This window comes from Dendronephthya gigantea, unplaced genomic scaffold, assembly GCF_004324835.1.
Source record: "Dendronephthya gigantea isolate DGI-Jeju-01 unplaced genomic scaffold, DenGig_1.0 000023F, whole genome shotgun sequence".
Classification (NCBI taxonomy): domain Eukaryota; kingdom Metazoa; phylum Cnidaria; class Anthozoa; order Malacalcyonacea; family Nephtheidae; genus Dendronephthya; species Dendronephthya gigantea.
This window is the reverse complement of record NW_021163033.1, coordinates 931,455-957,124: the sequence shown is the minus strand read 5'-3', so window position 1 is coordinate 957,124 and position 25,670 is coordinate 931,455. Positions and strand designations below refer to the sequence as shown.

The following is a 25,670-nucleotide window of genomic DNA, read 5'->3' as shown; positions in this document are numbered from 1 at the left end:
AACGAGATGTTAGCCGCACCTATATCCGGATGGGGTATTTTGAGAACTGATCTATAATATTACACTGGATAGAGAACGTTACCATTAAAAACAAAACAAGAATTAATTGACTTCCGGATACCTGGAAAATTTCCGAATTCGCGGAAAACATAGAAATTCACTACCGTTCTACCTTAGAACCTGATACAACTGAATTCCTCACCACTTTTCTGGAGTTAGGATGTAAGTTCATTATTAATCTTAGTTTTCTTTATCCAGTCAGGGGCCGCGGAAGATCGTTAATTGAGGGGGGGAGATATTCATATATTCAAGTTCAGCATTATTAATTTTTTTGAAATTGATTGTTTTCACGGTCTGCTCACATGAATATTTCCCCCCCCCCTCCCACTTAACGTTCTTGCGCGGCCCCTATATCCAGTGTATCAATAGATCAGTGATCTTGACTCGTGATCCATCGGTGATTTTGAGAATGGTTGCTGAAGATTATATTCCGGTGCTTTTCTGAACGAATTTGACTCCTTATAATCTTAGAGTCAATAGCAACTTTGCATTGAAACTAATAACATAATTTTCATTCAAGCCAAGTGTAATACACGAGTACAAGTATTGAACACGAAAACGTGGCCGTAGGATAGTACGAATAAAGGTAAACTTCATTCAGTGCAGTCAGAAGAACAACTAAAATGGCTACGAGCATAAAAAAATAATTTCTCTCGCAGTTAAAACATTCCTGATGAAAGTTTAGCGGACTTCAAGCATTGAGACAACAGAAGTTCCGCCAAGGTGGCATTTGCATTTAAAAAGCTCGCGTCTGCCTATTAAGATAATTCATTTCCAATCCCTGTGTATTGAGGCTCGGTTGGGCTCCTCTTGTACATCTTGTATAGTCGTAATATTGAACCCAGCGTAATCTACAATTTTGATGTGTTTACCTGTGAAATATGACGAAAAATTTCAAAGTTCAAATGTTCGTGTCATTGTGATAAAAATCTTTCGTTAGGAATTCGTTGCAGTAATTAAATAACAATTGAGTTATTAACTGCTTTGTTGACTTGTTTGGGCGGTTTTGTATGCCATTAATGGTGTCACAAGACTTGAATATTATTTCCTGCAAACCACGGAGTTTCGAATCCTGGTGACGGGCTGCATGCATGTATCAGACTTGTGATTGTAAAAATATAAATGTACAAACTAACAATCTTACGAACAGCTGTAAAGTTAGCATATCCAGGTTTACGATTGTCTGAACTTATCTATTTCTATAACCGCACATCGCCAACCTGCTGGCTAGTGAGGAAGCGGTTTGCGTGCTATATTCTTGCATTTGGTTTTTTTTGGAGTTCATATGACAGCAAACACCGGGTTTAAAACGCTATAATATTAAGATACAGTATTTGCAACAATGTCTGACAATTTTTTACGACGAAACAAAGCCATGGACCATGGTTTCCGCAAAAGTATAATGACATTTAGTGCTATTCATCACGTATTTCCTTGTGCTACATGTGTTTTTTAAACCTAGTTCTTTAAACCTAGTTCGTTAACTCTATAAAAGTGCTTTGTACCTAGTGCTTTAAACGCGATTTCCTTTCATGATAAATTCACATTGCAAGAGTTCCTAAGAATAAAAAAACGAGAAAAATGTGACCCAATGTAGACAAACGTGATGCTGCGGATTGTTTTGTTGTTGTTGTTGTGTTGCCTCCCACTGTTGTGCTGTGTCGCACTGTTGGGCTGGCCAAGAGGATCCTGGTTGTTGAAAATGTAATGCCAGTCATTGGCGTTTTTGTCGATACCATTGAATTTTCAATGTCCTTTATTGAGATATTTTTTGCTTTTTCTTCGTCAGGGAGTCTCTGGCAGAGATTTGTTGCAAACCTCGTGAGATTGGTATTGTTTGCTGATTCCAAACTGAAAGACAGAGTTCATTGAATTATGTTTCTATAGTGGTTGTTCGGTTGACTTGCCAAGAATGCGTATATGCGCCCTTTTTGGGGAGTGCGTGTGTTGAGAAATATTTTCTAGAACGTTCTAGGATCCTATTTGCATTACCTACCGACATGCAGTAGATATGAGCTCTGAGTAAGAGTTTACAATTTCGTTAACAGCGCAGAACTTTGATAAACGACCGGTCTTTTTGTCCGGCGTCCAAGAGCCTTACCATTTCATGACTTTCAAGCAAAGCTTTTTACCAAGCAAGTTGACTTCATACGCTTCATCTCTTGTGCATGCTGGGGAGCCAATGTAGCATACAGCTATAAGCACATGATTGCTGCAATTTGTAGTCACATTGTTTTCTTTTAACATCCGTTTTGCTGTTTTCTGCATTTCAACAAATGACGTGAAATTGGCATTTTTGGGGACCTATAATATTGAAAAATAGGTATGCAATGCATACATGTGGGTAGCCTCCAAAGCATTGGCAAAGATTTTCAAGTTTTGTTCAATGTCAAATGACAGGCCGCAATAATGGCGGGGAAATCAACTGCATGATGCTTAGTTTTACGTTCTAATGTCATACCCAAAGGCAAAAATGGCCTAGTTTGCTAGTTGGATACAGTTATAACAAAGTAGACATAAGTGTGGGTCTCTGTATGTTTGCTGACCATATATGATGGCGTAGAGTAGAATAATACGAGTAAATTGTACGATTTAGGTTTGAGGTATTTCCTGCTGCACTTCACGTTTAATTGAGCAAAACCGAGCAATGCGGAATTTCAAATCCAAATATGAGAATTGTTATGCAAATATATAATACTGAGTATAAGTAGGCTATATTGCCTGTGCCTGCTTGCTGTTAATAAACTAGCTCGAATAGTCTTTATTTGCTGCCTTGCAGTGCTTTATCGCTGTGGTTCATTTTTTCCTGCCGTTTTAAATGCCACTCTTTTGGCGATTTCAGTTGTGCTAGTCTAGAACTGAGTGCTGACTGTAGTTACAAAACTATAGTGTGACTAGTCTAGTAGTTACAGCATTGCAATGTTTTATTCAGAGTTTCACTTTCAACCTTCCTCAATGTCAGTTGATCATTGCAGTACTGCTAGTCTGACTGAGTGCTGACTGTTAATTGCTACTAATACTAGCCTGACTAGTCTAGTACTTACTGCTTTGCAATGTTTTATTCAGTGTTTCACTTTCAGTCTTCCTCGATGTCAGTTGATCATTGCAGTACTGCTATTCTGATGGAGTGCTGACTGTTGCTACTAATACTATCCTGCATGACTGGTCTAGACTTTAGTACTTATTGCTTTGCAATGTTTTATTCAGCGTTTCACTTTCAACCTTCCTCAATGTCAGTTGATCATTGCAGTACTGCTAGTCTGGCTGAGTGCTGACTGTTGTTACTAATGTCAGCCTGACTAGTCTATAGAGCTTACTGCTTTGCAATGTTTTATTCAGTGCTTCATTTTTAACCTTCTTCATTGTAAATTGCATAATCGTATAGCGGCTGCTACTAAAATTAGCCTATACTGCGTGTATACCTAAAGTTAGGCTGCATCTTCAATCTTTTTATTGTTTACCTTATAATTTCGCTTGGGGCATGTATCATTTTCCAGGTCAGGATATTTTTTACACATCACTGGTTTGTCATACCTCACAGTTGCATTGGCGTATTGAGCACAGTTGAAAAATTTGTTGAGGTTTATCATTCCTGTCCCGTTGCACTTGTCGCTGGCCGTCATACACCGTCTGTGCACTTTGTGCGTGTCCAAATACACGTAGCTTAGATTGGTTTTACAGACGTAGATGGTTTTTGAACATTGGAACATTTCATTTGCTTTTATGCATTCATCGCTTCCACCAGCAACGCGAAGAGTTTGCATAGATGAATTCAAAACTTTCTTTATGTTTTCGCTGTCGATGCGTGTTAGACTTTGATCCAAATTGGGAACTTTGTGATCAAGCGGGCAGAAATCGTTGGCAGGGTTTGAAATGCATGTTATTTTTGGCAACTTTCGAATAACAAACCCTTCTGAAGCATGCTTATAACCACAGTGGACATTGGTTATCACAAGGCATGCAAGTACGAAAAATTTCACCCAACGCATCTTTGAATGATTAGACTGCACGTTCTCTTCTCTTCAATGCGTTTGATCAAGTGATGTTGAGTGACGTGTTACAAGAAAGTTAAGTTGGGTCTTAACAGCATTAAATTCCTCATTAATGCTCTCTTTGTCTTCCAAGAAAAGTAATTTTGTAATTGGTGCATATACACGGTCAAGACACTGACTGCTGAATTAAAGGAAAGATAAAAGGGCTTCCATTTCAAAAGGCTGAAAATATTGATTTCATTGCATTTTGGTTTACCACAGTTGCTTAACAACATATCGTTCTTCCTATACTATTTATCATTGGATGATGAAGTTTTTGGGAATAGGGACCTTGGATGTCCTGATGGATCAATATGGGGTTTCTTATGTATACGAGTGTTGTGATAAAGAATGACACTGTCAAACTTTTTTTCGTAGCGTTTATTGAAATATCTAGCTGCGAGTGACATGAAATAAGGGCTAGTTTTCTATGATAAGTCATAACGCATGTGGTACTCAAATTCAAGAGTTCTTCTTTTGAAACAGAATCTGATAAATGGTGAAGCTATGCAAGGAAACATAAAGGACACTTTCACGTCAAAAACGAAGAATTTTCGAGGTTATGGACAGTTCAAAGTCTTTTGTAAGGTCGATCCAATATCGATAATGGTTCACGCTGATCCACAGAAAACAGCACATGTTCTTAGGGGACATTCGGGCAAAATTACTTATGTCTTTCAGAGTGTGCAGAGTGGGCAGAGTCAATATGTCCTCAGTCGTTTTCTAAACGTAATATAGTCCTCTGGACGTCGTCTCCTGGGAGTGCGGCGATTTACTGAAACAAGGGACGAGTCGCTTTGATTCTTTGTATTGTATTTTTGTATTCGCCATGCAATTAGCCTTGTTTTTTAATAAAACGTGAAGTGGGCCAGGTTGTCATGACAGGATCTTTTGAGTTAAGTGGTTTTGAAGAGAGTGCATGATAATTGGCAGGACTTCGGTAAAGGCAAGTTATTGTAGCTATGCAATTTATGGCATAATCTTTGAATACAACACCACGCACAAGCTGCTCCTTCTAAAGACCATAATCCATTGGGATCAAAATATTGGATTCATTCAAAGCCAATTCAGTTAAAATTCGCTTCCTTTTTTCCTCGATGTGGATGAATCGACATGTCCAACGACATATCTCGCTCTTTGCAAATTGGAGTCACCAGAAAAAGATGCTCACTGTCCACTACAATTAAAATGCTTTTTAATTCCTTGTGCATTTTCATTTCAATCCAATTAGTGTGGGAACTAGGAAAACAGGCATTTGTTGCGCTTTGTATTTTCTGTAGACGTTTGTATTCCTTGGTCAAACCATTCTTAAAATATATCCAGCGCAATTTTTCTTCAATTTCTGGCGGCAATGCTTCTATATAATTGAGTGTCTCTGCATGTTTTTTGACCATATATGTTGGCTTAGAGTGGAATACGTTTTTGGCGAGAATGTTCTTATAACCGTGGTTCTCTGTTTTGTGACCATACTTTCTGGTTTAGAGTGGAATACGTTTCTGGCGGGAATGCTCTTATATATTTACTGGCAAAGTGTACGATTTAAGTTTCAGGCATTTCCTGTTGCACTTCATGTTTAATTGAGGAAAACTGAGCATTGAGGAACTTCGAATCCAAATGGTTAGAATTGTTATGCAAATATATGATACTGAGTATAAGTAGGCTATATTGGCTGTCCCTGCTTGCTGTTAATAAACTAGCTCGAATAGTCTTTATTCGCTGCCTTGCAGTGCTTCATCGCTGTGGTTCATTTTTTCCTGCCGTTTTAAATGCCACGCTGTTGGCGATTTCAGTTGTGCTAGTCTAACTGAGTGCATGCTGACTGTACTGATTATCTAAACTAGCCTGACTAGTGTAGTTACAGCTTTGGAATGTTTTTTTTCAGCGTTTCACCTTCAACCTTCCTCAATGTCAGTTGATCATTGCAATACTGCTAGTGTGACCGAGTGCTGACTGTTGTTACTAATGCAAGCCTGATTTGTCTATAGAGCTTACTGCTTTGCAGTTTTCATTGTGAGTGTTGCATAGTCATATAGCCGCTGACTGATATCAGCCTGACTATTACTACGTGTACCTAAATTTATGGTGCGTCTTCAATCGTTTAACGGCTAACCTTATAATTTCGCTTGGGGCATGTATCATTTTCCACGTCAGGATATTCTTTACACATCACTGGTTTGTCATACCTCACAGTTGCATTGGCGTATTGCGCACAGTTGAAAAATTTGTTGAGGTTTATCTTTCCTGTTCCGTTGCACTTGTCGCTGGCTGTCATACACCGTCTGTGCGCTTTATCCATGTTCAAATACACGTAGCTTAGATTGGTTTCACAGACGTAGATGATTTTTGAACATTGGAATATTTCATTTGCTTTTATGCATTCATCGCTTCCACCAGCAACGCGAAGAGTTTGTGTGGTTATATTCAAAACTTTCTTTATGCTTTCGCTGTCGATGCGTGTTAGACTTTGATCCAAGTTGGGAACTTTGTGATCAAGCGGGCAGAAATCGTTGGCAGGGTTTGAAATGCATGTTATTTTTGGCAACTTTCGAGTAACAAACCCCTCAGAAGCATGACGAAAACCACACTGGACATTGGTTACCACGAGGCATGCAACTACGAAAAATTTCACCCAATACATCGATCCTTGAATGATTGTATCGACTTTAGTTTGCGTCTTCTATTCAGTGCGTTTGATCGTGAGTGATAAAGAGTGACGTGTTACAAGAAAGTCAAGTATATAAGACTTAACGGCATTAAATTCCACAGCAAATGAGAATTTTTTCATTAATGCCCTCTTTGTCTTCCAAGAAAAGTAATTTCGTAATTGGTGCATATCCACGGGCAAGACAACGGCTTAATTAAAGAAAGATAAAAGGACTTCCATTTCATAAGATGAAAATATATAGATTTCATCGCATTTTGGTTACTCACAGTTTCTTTACTAGCATATCGTTCTTCCTACTATTCATGATTGGATGATTAATGGATCGTCCTATTGGGAATAGGGACTTTGGATGTCCTGGTGGATCAATATAGGGTTTCTTATGTATACGAGGGTATGAGTGTTGTGGTAAAGAATGTCACTGTCAAATCTTTTTTTCGTAGCGTTTATTGAAATATCTAGCTACGAGTGACATGAAATAAGGGCTAGTTTTCTATGATAAGTCATTACGCATGTGGTACTCAAATTGAAGAGTTTTTCTTTTGAAGCAGAATTGATGAATGGTCAAGCTATGCAAGGAAACATAAAGAACACTTTCACGTCAAAAACGAAGAATTTTCGAGGTAATGAACAGTTCAAAGGCTTTTGTAAGGTCGATCCAAAATTAGAAATGCTTCACGCTTATTCACAAAAAACAACACATGTTCTTAGGGGACATTCAGGCAAAATTCGGAAATGCATTTCAGAAATTGAACATGTACCTGGTGGATATTACTCTGTAGTCCACCGTTTGGAACATCAAAATAGACCTGAGCTTGCGTGTGAACTTGCCATTTTAAACCAAGTGCATGGTAAATGCAAGTTGCAGCCAAAATTTATGGCATCTGATTTACAAAAAAGCTGATGCATCACGGTTGCAATAAAGGCAAAAAACCCCAGAAATTTGGTTTAGTTTTTGGATATATAATTTGGAGATATTACCATGCATGTTTATTACAAATCAATTTTGCTTAATAATACGGCGAAACAAGGGGATATACTTCAGGGGCCGGTTGTATGAAAGCTGGATAGCGCTATCCACCGGATAGTGATTTTTTCAACCGTTCTAAAAATGCTCGAAAAGCGACAAAATTTTAGCTTGAAAGCAACAATTATTAAAGAGGATCCTCGATTTAGGAATACTGAAATTTAATCAAAGTTGTGGCAAATAACGGGCGATTTTGAAGCGATTGAAAAAACCACTATCCGGTGGATAGCAGTAGATAACCCCCCCCATATAGGGATCAAAGGGTGCCGACACAATAGGTTCACGTGAACAAAAATTACGATTCACGTGAACAAAGACCATGCGTTTGCACGTGGGCATGGGTCATGGATCATGTGAACAAAGAAGTCATGATTCACGTGGACAATGACCATGAGGTACATGTGAACAGGGATCATAAATCATGTGGGATGGAGACTTTCCATCACGTGAATAGGGATCATTGAATATGTGTACAGTAGGACGCATTTAGAGTGTAAATGAGATCATTTACAATTATTTTAATATGTTATAAAATTTAAAAGATAATTCACAAATTTCTTCTGCTTTTGCCTCGTTCACGGAGATCTATACCAGCCAAGAAGTATTTTATAATTTTAATACAGTATAAACCTTTTTTTTAAAAAACCCCGACTGTTCTTACATGGAATATTTCGGTTCACAAACACGAAAAATTAGTCCAAGAAATACTCCAAACATTTTGCTAAATTAGTTCCTTTCTGCCGAGTATACGTCCATCAATTGCAAGTATGGCAGCGCGAATATTTGTTCAAATTCTCTTTTGTGGGTTTGCTGTACTTTAGCACATCATATGCTTCGCCAACTGCTTGCCAAGCCTAGTTTTGTTTTCCTCTGCTTTTGCCTCGTTTACGCAGATCTACCGACCAAGCGATCTGGGTTCCTTCTGCTGATTTTTTCAATTTTAATTTCCTCTGTATGAAGTTTATTAATGTTAGCCATAATCTCATCTCTGGCTAAAGTCTTCACTGTTGTTAATCAACACCGTACATTTGTTTAAATGAATGAGTCATTTTAGCATGAGTAAATTGGTGCTAATAATTAAGAAATGTAAATGAAGGGATTTCGCACGGTTGAGCACATCAAGTTAGATCCTGTTTACACTGTACCCGATTCGCATGGTCACGACATCAGTTTACGTTGTTTTACCGTATATTTGTCCCCCAGAACTTTTTTCATTTGTCAGATCATGCTAAAGTAACCATGCACCAAACGTTTGGAGGTGAAACCCGTTGACATGATTATTTTGATGTCGTGACCATGCGAATCGGGACTAAGAGGCCACTTGGGGGATGTAATTAGGCGCTTGCAAAATTAAATGCGTGGAAGAGCACGTTGTGGATGTAATGAGACCGGCTAGCAAATGATATGCATGGAGAGAGCACGTTGTGGATGTAAATGAGGGGCGTGCGAAATTAGACAAACGTGGGTATGCTAAAGAGGAATGTGAGACACATGAACAGAGTGTGCAAGTGGTGTGATTAACACGTCGTCCACGCAAATGAATAATCCTTGAGTAATATGGGTTACAATTTTGTGGAATGAGCCGATGAGCACATGAGCTAACTGCTCATAATTGCTCGTAACTGCTCATAACTGCTCATGAGAACATGCTCAACTGCTCGTAGACATTTTTAATACCAAACTATTAATAGTTAATATCAGATTTGGGTAGATTTTGAGGCAAAATGGGTTGCAATTTGGTGCAATGAGCGTATGAGCATGTGCTCATAACTGCTCATAACTGCTCGTGGACACATGCTCAGCTGCTCATAGCTGCTCTGCTCATAACTGCTTAGCTGCTCATAGCTGCTCATAGCTGCTCATAGCTGCTCATAGCCGCTCATGCGCTCATAAAGCTGCTCATAGCTGCTCATAGCTGCTTCATGAGTTAATCGGCTTCTGTGCTCATAAAATTCAGTTACTGCTCAATAACAAACCATTTTTACACAATCAGTCCTAAGGGAATGAGCTGCCAGTTTTGCGGGAAACACTTTAGACGCGGTTACAATCTGCGCAGACACGAACGGGAATATTGTCCACTAAAACAGCAAGAAAGAGGCATGTCTCGAAGAGGCTCGGACAGTCAAGAAAGGGATTTGCAGGACGATGTCTCGACCACTTCATCTGTAAAGTCTGAAAGTTCGATGACGACTGACTCAGAAACTGAAGAAAAAATGGATCCATGGATACCCCTAATAGAAGAAGCAAAGCAAAAAGTAATACAGATTTCGAAGAAGAAAGAAAGCCTTATAAACACTGGCCTGGATGAGCAATCTGCTAAGGAGAAAGCTTACTCGAATATTATGCCTATACTCCAGAAAGAATTGGAAAATATTTATTTGGAACGCTTCTGTGGATGAGACAACTAAAGAAAGATCCAGTACATAAGAAAATAATGCACACAAAAGATGCGTTCGTTGAAAATGACGATTTTGATCCAGAAGAGGCAATAGAAGCTGCTGTTGATAAGAGAAAGTTTCTTATTAAAAGGCTTTTAAACAATCACCAGGAGGATGAAGAAAGAAAATACAGATAGCGATTATGATGATTAGAAATAATGATTTACTAAACCATTCTTATAAGAAACCAAAACGAACAAAAAGAGATAAAAAACGATTTAGAAGAAATTATTATAACAGAAAAATAAATGTTAAAATCGTTATTCCAATGATTGTCTTTGTTATTTCGTTCAACCAGTATGTTACTTTTCTGGCCTAATACTAGTAATAGTTTAATTTGGACTATTAAAAATTGGCAATGAGAAGTTGAGCAAAATGAGCTATGAGCAGCTATGAGCGGCTATGAGCAGCTATGAGCAGCTATGAGCAGCTATGAGCAGCTATGAGCAGCTATGAGCAGCTATGAGCAGCTATGAGCAGCTATGAGCAGCTATGAGCAGCTATGAGCAGCTATGAGCAGCTATGAGCATGTGTCCACGAGCAGTTATGAGCAGTTATGAGCACATGCTCATACGCTCATTGCACCAAATTGCAACCCATTTTGCCTTCAAAATCTACCCAAATCTGATATTAATACTATTTAATAGTTTGGTATTAAAAATGTCTACGAGCAGTTGAGCATGTTCTCATGAGCAGTTATGAGCAGTTACGAGCAATTATGAGCAGTTATGCTCATGTGCTCATCGGCTCATTCCACAAAATTGTAACCCATATTACTTTCAAGGATTATTCATTTGCGTGGACGACGTGTTAATCACACCACTTGCACACTCTGTTCATGTGGTCTCACATTCCTCTTTAGCATACCCACGTTTGTCTAATTTCGCACACCCCTCATTTACATCCACAACGTGCTCTCTCCATGCATATCATTTTGCTAGCCGGCTCATTTACATCCACAACGTGCTCTTCCCACGCATTTAATTTTGCAAGCGCCTAATTTACATCCCCAAGTGGCCTCTTAGTCCCGATTCGCATGGTCACGACATCAAAATTAATCATGTCAACGGGAGTTTCACCTCCAAACGTTTGGTGGCATGGTTACTTTAGCATGATCTGACAAATGAAAAAAGTTCTGGGGGACAAATATACGGTAAAACAACGTAAACTGATGTCGTGACCATGCGAATCGGGTACAGTGTAAACAGGATCTAACTTGATGTGCTCAACCGTGCGAAATCCCTTCATTTACATTTCTTAATTATTAGCACCAATTTACTCATGCTAAAATGACTCATTCATTTAAACAAATGTACGGTGTTGATTTAACAACAGTGAAGACTTTAGCCAGAGATGAGATTATGGCTAACATTAATAAACTTCATACAGAGGAAATTAAAATTGAAAAAATCAGCAGAAGGAACCCAGATCGCTTGGTCGGTAGATCTGCGTAAACGAGGCAAAAGCAGAGGAAAACAAAACTAGGCTTTGGCAAGCAGTTGGCGAAGCATATGATGTGCTAAAGTACAGCAAACCCACAAAAGAGAATTTGAACAAATATTCGCGCTGCCATACTTGCAATTGATGGACGTATACTCGGCAGAAAGGAACTAATTTAGCAAAATGTTTGGAGTATTTCTTGGACTATATTTTTCGTGTTTGTGAACCGAAATATTCCATGTAAGAACAGTCGGGGTTTTTTAAAAAAAAGGTTTATACTGTATTAAAATTATAAAATACTTCTTGGCTGGTATAGATCTCCGTGAACGAGGCAAAAGCAGAAGAAATTTGTGAAAATTATTTTTAAATATAAATTAATAAGATCTCATTTACACTCTAAATGCGTCCTACTGTACACATATTCAATGATCCCTATTCACGTGATGGAAAGTCTCCATCCCACATGATTTATGATCCCTGTTCACATGTACCTCATGGTCATTGTCCACGTGAATCATGACTTCTTTGTTCACATGATCCATGACCCATGCCCACGTGCAAACGCATGGTCTTTGTTCACGTGAATCGTAATTTTTGTTCACGTGAACCTATTGTGTCGGCACCCTTTGATCCCTATATGGGGGGGGTTATCTACTGATAGCGCTATCCAGCTTTCATACAACCGGCCCCAGTTGTCGCCGGCGTGCATAAAAAAAAGCAGACACTGTTCGTTACAATTCCTACTGCCTTTTCAATGATTATTGTCCAGAACTTCCTATATGATCTGGAAAAGCTATATTGCTGAAAAATTTAAGATGTTAAACTAGCTAGTAATAGAGTCACGATGAAGATGTGAACCATTGAAGACAAACTTGCTGTCCCACAACACGGTGCTTCTGTGGTCGAGTTACCATTCATTGTCCTGCTGGTCGTGTTGGTTGTGGTGTTTGATGTTGGAACTGTCATGTCGGTCCCAATAACTATGGCGGTTATAGGCGGTTCTGTTTTGTCCTTCGGGATTTCAATGTCCTTAATTGAGATATTCTTAGCTGTGTTTTCATCAGGGAGATTCTGACAGAACATCATTGCACTGTTTGTGAGAATGGTACTGTTTGCAGATTCCACACTAAAAGAAAGATATTTATTATGGTAATGGCTCGAATGTGTCAGGGGCAATGCAGGAGTTCTAAACGCTTATATGCATTGGAATGGCCTTGAAATATCGCTGAAATAAACCTTCGTTAGTTGATTATATAGGTGAAAGAACTACGATTAAGTTGCACTTCACTCGATGCAGGTAAATTTTAGAGGTTTGAAGGTTCTTAATTTCGAGTGGAATTACACACACTTCAAATTCAAGCCAGGAACAGTTGATGGAAAAATGAGTCAACTACAGGTCCTCCGGCAAGAATCGAACTTACGCTTTTGCGATGCCGGTGCAATGCTCTTGCCATTGACATCGCAATAGCGTAGGTTTGATTCCTGCCGGAGGACCTGTAGTTGACTCATTTTTCCATCAACTGTTCCTGGCTTGAATTTGAAGTGTGTGTAATTCCACTCGAAATTAAGAACCTTTAAACCTCTACGATTAAGTTTATCATTTTATGCAGATTCAACACGTCTGCTTTCAACAATCTTTCTTACCATTTCATGGTGTTACGGCATAAATTTCTACCAAGCAGGGAAACCACGTATGTTTCATCCCTTGTACAAGCTGGGAAACCAATGTAACACATTGCTCTAAGGACACTATTCGTGCAATTTTTGGTCACATTGTTTTCTTTCAACATCCTTTCTGCTGTTCTCCTTATTTCGACCAATGACGTAAAGTTGACAAATTGTGGAACCTATAATATGAATAAAATCTAATCTTAAATTTACATTGTGAGATCTTAAGTTGTGAGAGACACTGAACTCTATGCAAACTGGAACGATAACTTGGTCGCGCCAACAAAAATAATAGAAGGGAAGTGGCACTGGTGCCCAATTCGGCTATAAATTAGCAACCGAATAATCCTATGGGAGAACTGTCAGTTATCGTTCCAGTTCACATATAGAGTTCAGTCAGTTCACTGCCGCGGTAGAGACAATTTCCTCGAGTCAGTCACGTACGTTATGTAAGCCCGTGCAACGCGGTTCCTTCGATGATGTGTAACCGCTGAGCTTGACTATTTCTAACAGTGAGTGTGCGTTGATGTTTTGTTTATTAAGCTAGAATAAGTTGTCTTAACGGAAGTTTTGAAAAGAGCTATTACGAAGGCATTCCATTGAAACAGTTGTTGTTGACTTGGGCGTAAATTGTGCGTTAAATTGAAATGACATATTTCCTGTTGTATTTATAGGGTTTAATTAGCCTGAGCAACATTGAAAACTCAAAAACTATTCATGGGATTTCTCACGCATATATAATACTAGCTTGGTATAACGTTTTTGAATATTTGTTACTTAAATTCTAACTGGGATAGTCTTTTAGTAACTGGAATGAGTAATTCAGCGTTTCATACTTAAAACACCAGCCTTCTTCAGTTGGTTATCACAGTACTGCTAGTCTGACGGCGAAGTGTTGACTGTTGCTATATAGCGCCTGGTAGTTTTAATATGCAATTCCTGTTTCGAAATATTTCTCAGGGTTTCACTCACAATAGTTATACTAATGCTGGCCTATACTGAGCAACTTGCTATTTGTTTATTACGACTTGATTAGTCTAGTATGTACTTGCTTTGTAATGCCTTAATTATCCATTCGACATTATAACCACTCCTCAATTTGTATATTCGACTCGCTCAAATCTTCGTGATCCGTAGTTGATTAGCAAAGTTAACAGGTGCGAATATGATGTTTCTATAATCTTTTAACTGCTTACCTTATAATTTTGCTTTGGGCATGTATCATTTTCCACGTCAGGATATTCTTTACAAACTTCTGGTATGTCATACCTCACAGTTGCATTCTCGTACTGAGTGCAGTTGAATATATTGTCGAGGTTTATCTTTCCTGTCACGTTGCACTTGTCGCTGGCCGTCATACAATGTCTGTGCACTTTATCCGTGTCCAAATACACGTACCTTAGATTGGTTTCACAGACGTAGATGATTTGTGAACATTGGAACATTTCATTTGCTTTTATGCATTCATCGCTTCCACCAGCAACGCGAAGAGTTTTTGTGGTTATATTCAAAACTTTCTTTATGTTTTCGCTGTTAAACCACGGAAAGTCTCGACTAATATTGGGAACTTTGTGATCAACTGGGCAGACATCGTTGATGGGGTTTGAAATGCAAGATAATTTCGGCAACTTTTGCATAACAAACCCGTAGCCACGATAACCACCTTGGACCTTGGGTAACATGATGCACGCAAAAACCAAATATGTTGCCCAATACATGGTTTTTTATTGTATCGACGTTTTTATTGTTTGAGTGATTGAGAATGGAGAAATATCGCGTGCCGTGGGCCCGTATTACGAGGAGTTAGATGTGATGAGTGACATGAACACTGCAACAGATCTTTTCCATGATGACGTGTGAAGGCGATGCTACGCAAAGTTTGATTGGCTTTGCGAAACTAACGAGCCAATCAAACCAAACTGTCGCTTGACGTCATTAGGAGAAAGGTCTATTTCACAGCTCAGGGGATGTTTACTAAAGATCTCATTGTCTGCCACGAAAAATGGCACAGTTGATCCATAATTTATCATGGCATGTTAATTGAAAGAAAGATGTTGATCTTAATATTGCGAGCGGGCGGGAAAAATTAGGGAGAGAGAGGCGCGGGCAGCATTAGAAATGCGGGTAATGCGAAGGGAAACGCCTGCTGATTAATGATTTCAAGATGGCGTTAGCTAATCCAAAAACTGACTACAAAAACCTTAACCATTTAAGGAAATTCAGTTGAAGCTTGTTTAGCGTAGTTAAACAGCGTAGTTATTGTGCTTTTCTCTGTTGATCATCACATTATATTTTCAGATTTATTCATTGCTATTATTCATGTTTGAATATAATTTTCCTTCAATTTCATTATGTAATACTGTCTGTAATACATATTAAACGACAAACGTACACAGTTCCATTTCACGAAGCGATAAATTTATGATATCTACATCACTATCACTTGAATGGCTTGATTCAATCAAACCTTCGCGTTTTGAAATCCAAATAGTTCTTTCTTGTTTGTCGGCCATCCGTACACAAGGAAGGGCCAGACCGCCAGAATACAAGGTTTCATACTTCGCTTCAAATGGATCATATTTCAACAATAACTATCAAAATATACCCAGCTAAGACGGAACACTCGAGAATACATTTCTTACGCATGGATGGGCAAAAATGGGGAAGTATTTTTAAGGATGTCTGCGAAATGGACATTTTGTCCCGAAAATAAGTATATTATTCAGCAGGCGTTTCCCCGTCGTTTGTTTTCCCTTCGCATTAGATGTATCAGAGTATTTTCAAACTTTGGCTAAGAGCTGCTTTCCGACCACTTTCCGGCATTTTTCATACACACTTGTAATATGCGTGTAAAACGCGTGTAAAAGTCTAAATCCCTATATACCTAAGTCATATTGAAAAAGCTACGTAAATAAATCGAAAGAACTTTCCGCATATCTTAAGACCCATTTACACTATTCGATTTGTCGTATACGATTCGTACCCTGGCGTATGCATGTGAACGTATGAACACACGTACAAAAGTGACACTTTAAATTCCATTGAACAATATGAATGAAGATTGTGGCATAAGCCCTCTTTTGCATCCGTCAGAATGATAATTGCATACAACTTATCGTGTAGTCTAAATAGGCCTTTAGTATATGCATCTGTTCACGAATTCGTTTAAATAATAACAATCCGGTCAAAATTGAAAAGAAAATCGATCGAAAAATATCGCCTTGTGAAAAACCGGCTTTACATCGAGACGAAACCTCAGCGGCCAGCTATAGACCTGTTCGAAAATACCGATTTATTCAGTTTCGATTAAAATTGCATAATATTCCTCGAATAATATATAATTGACTTTAAATTTACTATTCGCTTGCTAATCATACTGCGACGTTTACACTAGTTTCATAAAAGATAATGAATACACCAGAGCTTTTCTAATCACCACGTGCATTTAAGAAAATGTAGTGCAGATACTGATCGTTACAATTCGTATTGCATTTTCAAGGATTATTGTCCAGAACTTCCTATATGATCTGGAAAAGCTATATTGCTGAAAAATTTAAGATGCTAAACTGACCAGTAATAGAGTCACGATGAAGATGTGACCCATTGAAGACAAGCTTGCTGTCCCACAACACGGTGCTTTTGTGGTCATGTTGACATTCATTGTCCTGCTGGTCGTGTTGACATTCGGCATTGTCCTGCTGATCGTGTTGACATTCATTGTCCCGCTGACCGTGTTGGTATTTGTTGTTGGACTCGTCGCAATAAGTATGTCCTTAATTGAGATATTCTTAGCTGTGTTTTCATCAGGAAAAGCCTGACAAAGTTCCATTGTTTTATTTGTGAGAATGGTATTATTTGCAGATTCCACACTAAAAGAAAGATATTTATGGTGATGGCTCGAATGTGTCAGGGGCAATGCAAAAGTTGTAAGCGCTTACATGCATTGGAATCATGGAATGTTCTTCAAATAAACCTTCATTAGTTGGCTAGACGAAAGAACTGTGAATAGGTTTATCAGTTTAGATCTTGGTCGCATAATATAATAATTACACAGTGGATTAAGGTTGTCCTTACAAAACCCCACAAAAGCTGATCGTAATGTAAACACAAACTCTTTGTCTACAAAGCTAAACACCCAACACTTGGAAAATTGTCAAAGTAATAATTTTGCAGATATCACGCGTACATGATCTATAGGATTGAAGAAATGCTATTGGCTAGCTTGACAAAATATGAAGATATTTTCGCTTACCATCTTACATTCTTAAAGCATTCTTGTTTGCTGAGAAGAGCTACAATTTTCGTTCGATCGTGAGAGCAGGCTAACAAAAAAGCTTTACACACGGCGTCGGCAACTTTATTTTCACATTCTGCATCAGGAAGATTGGCGTTCTTCACAATATTGTGCTGAGCCACGATCATTTCTGCTGCCTTTTGCACAGGTGCCGCGTCCGAGGAATACACCTACAAATAAAGAATGATTTATCGTATAGTGTGCAGTGTTTTATTGGCGAATCCGCCATTGTGAAAAGCGATATTAACACTGGTGCAAGCACAACGTGATAAACGATAAGGCCCGTTTCGACTTGCGCTTTTTGGTGCAATTTTTGGTGCGATCTTCTTCTTTTGGTAGATGTGAACGAGTAGTTCGTAACTACGAATGCTCTAATGTGTACGAGCTCTTCTTTGATCAGTAACTAATTCACTCGTTCACATCTATCAAAAGACGAAAAAGTGTAAACGGGCCTTTACATTTCCAATGCGCGAAATTATCCTGACTCTCTGATCTCATATTTCACGGATAGACTATTTGTCACATGATATCAAGACGACTGAGTTAGACCGCATGTAGTGAAGTTAGACGAATTTATCGACGTTGCGCACAGATCTGCGCACAACCACAATGCCTCACGGTCCTAACACGTTGCTTTTTACTGCCAACAGCCTACCGCACAACAAATGCCATGTCGATTGTCGAAGTGAAAATTGATACTTGGCGACCGAAAGTCGTTTTGAACGATTTAAATGTTTACCAGCAAGCTTGGCCAAATAAAGAAGTCTTGTACTAACGCTTCACTAACAATAAACAATCTTTCGCAGTTGCAATATCCGACTTTAGACTTGCTCTTTATTACTTAAACGAAACAGCTCTTTGACGGACCTACCTTATAGTTTGTCTCGCAAGAGTAGGGATCGTTTTTCAGTTCAGGAAATGGAACGCATTTCGCCTTGCGAGGAAATCGCTGGGTTAAGCCCGGGTTATTAGCGACATCAGAGCAGTTTATATGCAAGCTAGCAGGGCACTCTTCACCGACGTCTTCACAAGTAGCTGTAAGTTCGTCAACGTTGGCTCCGATAGAATCCTCGTCGCAATGGAAAGGATAGCCCAGTTGGCAAAAATACTTCTTGTAGGCGTCCCTGCACGTTGCATTAGCGCCCACCATCGTTAAAGTCTCGTTTATGGTTGGAATAACGCCGTGGATATACGATAGATCGGGTGCATTCGGAAACCCGGTGAAATCTGCCATCTTGTAGGTTACAATTCCAGCGCAGGTATCGTTGCTGGGAATAATCTTCGACGCATCTTTACAAGGGGGAGTTGTTTCAGTGATATCAACAACAACATAGCCATTCTTTGCCGCTAGCGTTGCTTTAAAGCCGATGGAGATGAAAATGAATGTGGATACAATCGAAAACATTGCTGCGTTTAGTATGAACCTCGCCCGTTTGAGATTTAATATACTACAAGATTAAATGTTTGTGTCACATGACTCTAATAAATACTGAATGCTTTTCGTCCTGTGACGTCCATTAGCTTTATTTGGCATGTTAATTATACATCAAAGTAGAATGTACGGCATATCAGACGGCTATCTTTAAAACAGGGAACGGGGAATGGGGGAATGGAACGGGGAATGGAAGGGAATGGAATGGCTTCGGGGAATGAGCCGGGGAATGAGCCGGGGAATGGAATGGCTTCGGGGAATGAGCCGGGGAATGGAATGGCTTCGGGGAATGTGCAGCTTGTGCGTCAGTGCGAGTTTGTTTGGCCCATTTGGCGTGATTAAAACCTGTAAACGCTTCTATGTCACGAATCATGAGACAGCTACTCACAGTTTGAATTCCTTGAGGTAAAAGACAAAGCGATTACAAGCTCATAGTATAAATGCGATGTTTGCATTGTCATTGTGATGTACATTGATGTACATTATATAGATAGAATTTGGGTAGGTGGTTCAATGTAAATCCTCCAAAATCTGAAGGCAATTAGTATAATACTGTAATAGTATTTTTTGCAGAAATCTTTTTAGTTCTTAATATGCCCTATAAAGCTCAATGTGTGTGATTAAAAGGTGAATAAAGATACTGACACAGTGTCACTTGTTTGTTTTTTATTTCAGGCTATGTGAACAAGACCTCTGCACAGTTTTGTTTAAGCAGGAATAATGGTTGTGGTGGAAATGTGGTGAATGCATTCTTGACAAGTTAATGGGTTTGCTTCCAAGAATACACTGAAACTTGGAGCAACAATGACTTTGAATATAATTATGTAATTAATATATTATTTATTAATCTTAATTTATATGACTTTTTACCTCACATAATTCAAATAATGTTCAGATAAAGAGGTAAATATTTCACTGTTAATGGTGTAATAAATATTTTATATGTTGATTATATTCATAATGAATTATTTGTCCTGCTCCATACTTTGGCAATTCTGTTTAAGAAATCCCACCATAGTAGATCTTTTTTGAAAAAGTTACAGTCAAGTTGTTGTCTAGTTTTAGTACAAAATAATACAAGTGCTACAATTAAACAAGGGAAAATAATAAAAATTAATTACATAAGCAAGCACATTTTTTATTTTAAAAAGGTCTATGCACCTGCAGGAATTTCAGTGGGATGTCACTGGGAGTATTGGACAATATTAAAGAACCCACAGTAATAATACAATTGTCTTTAATTAATGCACAAAATTGTTAGTACATGTCATCTCAAGTGCTACAATTAAACAAGGGAAAATAATAAAAATTAATTACATAAGCAAGCACATTTTCTATTTTAAAAAGGTCTATGAATTGAGATGACATGTACTAACAATTTTGTGCATTAATTAAAGACAATTGTATTATTACTGTGGGTTCTTTAATATTGTCCAATACTCCCAGTGACATCCCACTGAAATTCCTGCAGGTGCATAGACCTTTTTAAAATAAAAATGTGCTTGCTTATGTAATTAATTTTTATTATTTTCCCTTGTTTAATTGTAGCACTTGTATTATTTTGTACTAAAACTAGACAACAACTTGACTGTAACTTTTTCAAAAAAGATCTACTATGGTGGGATTTCTTAAACAGAATTGCCAAAGTATGGAGCAGGACAAATAATTCATTATGAATATAATCAACATATAAAATATTTATTACACCATTAACAGTGAAATATTTACCTCTTTATCTGAACATTATTTGAATTATGTGAGGTAAAAAGTCATATAAATTAAGATTAATAAATAATATATTAATTACATAATTATATTCAAAGTCATTGTTGCTCCAAGTTTCAGTGTATTCTTGGAAGCAAACCCATTAACTTGTCAAGAATGCATTCACCACATTTCCACCACAACCATTATTCCTGCTTAAACAAAACTGTGCAGAGGTCTTGTTCACATAGCCTGAAATAAAAAAAAACAAGTGACACTGTGTCAGTATCTTTATTCACCTTTTAATCACACACATTGAGCTTTATAGGGCATATTAAGAACTAAAAAGATTTCTGCAAAAAATACTATTACAGTATTATACTAATTGCCTTCAGATTTTGGAGGATTTACATTGAACCACCTACCCAAATTCTATCTATATAATGTACATCAATGTACATCACAATGACAATGCAAACATCGCATTTATACTATGAGCTTGTAATCGCTTTGTCTTTTACCTCAAGGAATTCAAACTGTGAGTAGCTGTCTCATGATTCGTGACATAGAAGCGTTTACAGGTTTTAATCACGCCAAATGGGCCAAACAAACTCGCACTGACGCACAAGCTGCACATTCCCCGAAGCCATTCCATTCCCCGGCTCATTCCCCGAAGCCATTCCATTCCCCGGCTCATTCCCCGGCTCATTCCCCGGCTCATTCCCCGAAGCCATTCCATTCCCCGGCTCATTCCCCGAAGCCATTCCATTCCCTTCCATTCCCCGTTCCATTCCCCCATTCCCCGTTCCCTGTTTTAAAGATAGCCCATATCAGACTTCAACAGGGTGTCCCAAAATGCCCCCCTTTTGAAATGAAGCTTTTGTTGGAATTTGAAGGCATGATTAACGCATTAGTGTGTAAATAACATAGTTATTAGGTTGAGGCATTCAAATAAAGCGTCTTGCTTTCAATTGGGTTTATCATAATATTAGGGCAATCAGATTCTAACAAAGGCTTGATTTCAATAGAGGAGACTTTTTTGGGACACCCTGTATATGAATATTTATCAATATCGGCCAAAAAATGCTTGGAAAGCAATGAAATACTTCTTTGACTTGAAGCTATTATCAAAAAACTATTTTTCACGTGTAGAAATTTAATAATGAAATGCCTAAAATATAGCAGTTATAAACAAAACTAATCTTTCTCGCAAATTTCACTTCATTTTCTTTCTTTTTACATTTACTTCGCTAATGGGATAAAGCAAGTGTTCTGAGTGTCCTTACGAGCAGATGTTTCAGGAAAATCGATAATAAACAAAACCTTTCGACCGTCAATACATATAATTCATTAAGGCTGATATTCACATGTTATATTTCGTCGGAAGTCAACTGTCATAATTCGTTGTAAACTTGTAATTCGTTGCAATGCGGACTAAAATCAGAGTGACATAAATACTCACAAAGGCGACAAGTAAATAAGGCACGAAAGACCATTATAAAAGCGAATTTTTTAAAATTACGGCCTAAACATTAAAGTAGAACTAGAAATACATGCATGCAGAACCCCTCGCCTCGGTTAAACCTTTGGGATTTTTGGAGGGTACATGGTATGTGAGAAATAGAAATTGAGAAAAGTATGGAAATATTTTTCTGCACGTGGAAATACTGTAGTCATAGCAACTCGCAACGGCCGTATATTTTTAAAGAATCAAAGTTTACCCTCATATCTTTGTGAAAAAATGGCAAAAATACGACAAGATTCTTACCTTTTTCTGGAAGTTAAGTTACTCATCTATACTCAGTGCTATGGTAAATTATTTGAATTATTAAATACCATGAAATATAACATCAGACGTCTCATACAACGTTTCGACTGGTTTTTGCACGGGAATGTTTTGATTTTGTTTTCTTTTTGTCATTATAAAAACGGAGTTTATAAATAAAATTATATGGTCGTTTATCACATAACACATTCAGATTTATAGTGAAATACATTTGAGAATATTAAAGTTGTGTTTGCCACAAAAGAATTACTTTTTAAAGCTGTGCCGGATGAAATATCAAGTGTAAAATCTTCCGACTTCATTAATATACACGGTGAATTCGGTCGAAAATTTGGTCTTGTTATTTGTTAAACCGTGAAAAGTGCTGACCTCATTCGAGTTTCCTTCTAATTTAGTAAAAATACATATATTCCATATTTATAAAAATATAAATTTGTAAATTTCATCAAAATTTTTCTAAATGACAGTTATTCATTGACGTTTGAAAATACAAATTTTTGTCTCGACCAATCAAGAGCTTAGTAGTTCACACTAGCGCATGCGCAAAACGTAGAAGACCGTCCATGGCGTGAGGTCCATTGCATAATGGCGGACGACTTTGATTTCGCATTTGCACATCGTGGGTGTAAATATCCGAGCGGAATTAGTACTCCGCACGGTGCTCCGCACCGGCTCGGGGATAAATTTTACTACTCTATAAGGATGTGTTTTAAGTGTTTTTGTTTGTATATTCCGAACGTTAATTATTTCGTTTTATATACGAACCAAAGACCATTTGTATTTTCACAACAACAGCAATAAAAATGGCGGGGAAATTTTCGAAACTCGTTATGTCAACTCTAAACGTGACATACGGAAAATACGCGCACTGTACCCCGGATGCAGTGGCGTATGAGTTCTACGAGTGTTTTAGTTCGCTGTAAAATACCCCTGTCCATATAATAATGCTACATATTTAATGTTCAACGTTCCAACTTATTGCGTATTAGGAACAAAATCTCGATCAAAATGAAAATATAAACAAATCGTGATAAGCGGAGCGGCATAGCAAATTTTAATTATATTCCTGGGGCCGGTTATTCGAAAGGGCTTTAGTTTAAACAGCGAATGAGTTTAAAATGGTAAACCGGTAAAATTATTTATTTATTAAATTGCAGCTGTTCTCAAATAATCACAACAAAATCGACAAATTAGACTCAAAACATGTTTTAATAGTATATGTTTACGAAGTCAACTTAACTAGATTATCCCCACGTTATTCCTAGTTTATTTCCAGATTATTCCTATATATAGACTATTCCCAGATTATTCCTTGTATATACCAAGTTTATTCCTTGTTCATTTCAAGATTATTCCTAGTTTATTCCTAAATTATTTCTAGTTTTTTCCTAGTTTACAAATTTTTCTTGTATATTAGCTTAGAAGAAACGTTGAGCGATGAAGGTAGCAAGGAATAAAATGGCGGTGAACGGAAAGTCGAGGCTTGTTGCTTTGTTGTTGGCTTTGTTGTAGACATTATCAAGGGAATATGTTTTTGCCTTCGTGCCGTCTGGAAGTCCAGAACACATGTCCTGGGCTTTCTGTATCAAGTTGGCATCGTTGGTTTTGTTTACGCTGTAAAAAACAGGACAACAAATTGTTTTTATAAAGCTGCTATATTCTTTTAAATACGACGAACTGCATGTCTACTTATCTTGCAATGATGTAATTGCGGTTCTATTCGTATGGTTTTAAATGAATATGAGCTATAGTCAGTCTCCAGAAAATTGATGCGAAAACACTGAACATCATCCTTTACACAATGAACTATTATTTAAGCGGGTAAAAATAATAGCTGCATGCTGCCTAGTATTACTAAATAAGGCCTGAATTTCCTCTGGAACAAGTTGAAAGTGTAACGTGTTCACAACATATGAAGATTTTTTCGCTTACCATCCTACAATCTTGTAGCATTCTTGTTTGCTCAGAAAAGCTATAATTTTCGTACGGTCGTGAGAGCAAGCGAGAAATGCAGATTTACACACGGCGTCGGCAACTTTTGTTTCACACTCAGCATCAGAAAGATTGGCGTTCTTCACAATTTTGTATTGAGCCACGATCATGTCTGCTGCCTTTTGCACAGATGTCGCGTCTAAAGCAAACACCTGCGAATGAAAAATGGGTTTTTAAAAATTCAGCTAATGCGAATTCTCTCCATTTCGACATTTTGAGATTACATCATGTCAAACTTTAATTGTTTAACAACAAGTTTGTTTTAACTTCACAAACACTAAACGATTTTTCCACAGTTACAATTGCAATATTGTAGACTCTAAGACTTGGTCTTTATTGTACTTAAATGAAACAGCTCTTTGACACCTACCTTATAGTTTCTCTCGCATGGGTAGGAATCATTTTTCAGTTCTGGAAATGGGACGCAGGTTCCCTTGCGAGAATATCGTCGCTTGAAGGCCGGATTATCAATGACGGTAGCGCAGTTTTGATGCAAGCGAGCAGAGCATTGCTTTCCTACTCCCTTACAACTAGCTGTGAGTTCGTCAACGTTAGCTTGGATAGTTTTCTCGTCGCAATGGAAGGGATAGCCCAGTTGGCAAAAATACTTCTTGTAGACGTTCCTACACGTTGCATTAGCGCCCACCATCTTTAAAGTATTGTCTATGGTTGGAATAATGGCACGGATAGACGATACATCGGGTGCGTTCGGAATCCCGCTGAAATCTGCCATCTTGTAGGTTACAATTCCAGCGCACGTATCACCTCTGCGAATAATCTTCGAGGCATCTTTACAAGGTGGAGGTTTTTCAATGATATCAGCAACAACATAGCCATTCTTTGCCGCTAGTGCTAGTGTTGCTTTAAAGCCGATGGAGATGAAAATGAATGTGGATACAATCGAAAACATTGCTGCGTTTAGTAAGAGCTTCGCTCCTTTGGGATTATACTGCAGGAATAAATGTTTGTCTTCGTGAAGCCCGGTATATATGACGCCCAAGCGTTAGCTTTGATTGGCATGTTAGTTGTTATTACGATATAACCAATATTGCTGCATATTTAATGTGCAACGCTCCAACGTATTGGGAACATATTTTCGATCAAAGTGAAAATTGAGACACATTGTGAGAAGCGAC

The 25,670-nt window shown here is 38.0% G+C and overlaps 2 protein-coding genes across 2 annotated transcripts; both read right to left on the bottom strand.

Moving 5' to 3' along the window:
• Positions 1-12,438: 12,438 nt before the first annotated feature.
• On the bottom strand, positions 12,439-19,093 carry LOC114522575. Its single transcript, XM_028543304.1, has 5 exons — positions 18,492-19,093; positions 17,579-17,790; positions 14,523-17,195; positions 13,303-13,505; positions 12,439-12,784 (listed from the first exon to the last, which is right to left on the bottom strand). Exons 1-3 carry the CDS (start codon positions 19,023-19,025, stop codon positions 16,880-16,882), a joined length of 1,062 nt encoding a protein of 353 aa, XP_028399105.1. The 5' UTR covers positions 19,026-19,093; the 3' UTR covers positions 12,439-12,784; positions 13,303-13,505; positions 14,523-16,879.
• A 4,629-nt stretch (positions 19,094-23,722) lies between these two features.
• On the bottom strand, positions 23,723-25,617 carry LOC114522609. Its single transcript, XM_028543344.1, has 3 exons — positions 24,905-25,617; positions 24,475-24,686; positions 23,723-24,156 (listed from the first exon to the last, which is right to left on the bottom strand). Exons 1-3 carry the CDS (start codon positions 25,442-25,444, stop codon positions 23,961-23,963), a joined length of 948 nt encoding a protein of 315 aa, XP_028399145.1. The 5' UTR covers positions 25,445-25,617; the 3' UTR covers positions 23,723-23,960.
• Between the last annotated feature and the right edge of the window lie 53 nt (positions 25,618-25,670).

Coding starts and splice junctions, on each gene's coding strand:
- LOC114522575 (XM_028543304.1), bottom strand. CDS start 19,025: ATGTTTTCGATTGTATCCACATTCATTTTCATCTCCATCGGCTTTAAA. Junction 17,791..18,491: donor CTTGCGAGACAAACTATAAG/GTAGGTCCGTCA, acceptor CTTTATTTGTAG/GTGTATTCCTCGGACGCGGC. Junction 17,196..17,578: donor TGCTTTAAGAATGTAAGATG/GTAAGCGAAAAT, acceptor TCTTTCTTTTAG/TGTGGAATCTGCAAATAATA.
- LOC114522609 (XM_028543344.1), bottom strand. CDS start 25,444: ATGTTTTCGATTGTATCCACATTCATTTTCATCTCCATCGGCTTTAAA. Junction 24,687..24,904: donor CATGCGAGAGAAACTATAAG/GTAGGTGTCAAA, acceptor TTTCATTCGCAG/GTGTTTGCTTTAGACGCGAC. Junction 24,157..24,474: donor TGCTACAAGATTGTAGGATG/GTAAGCGAAAAA, acceptor TGTTTTTTACAG/CGTAAACAAAACCAACGATG.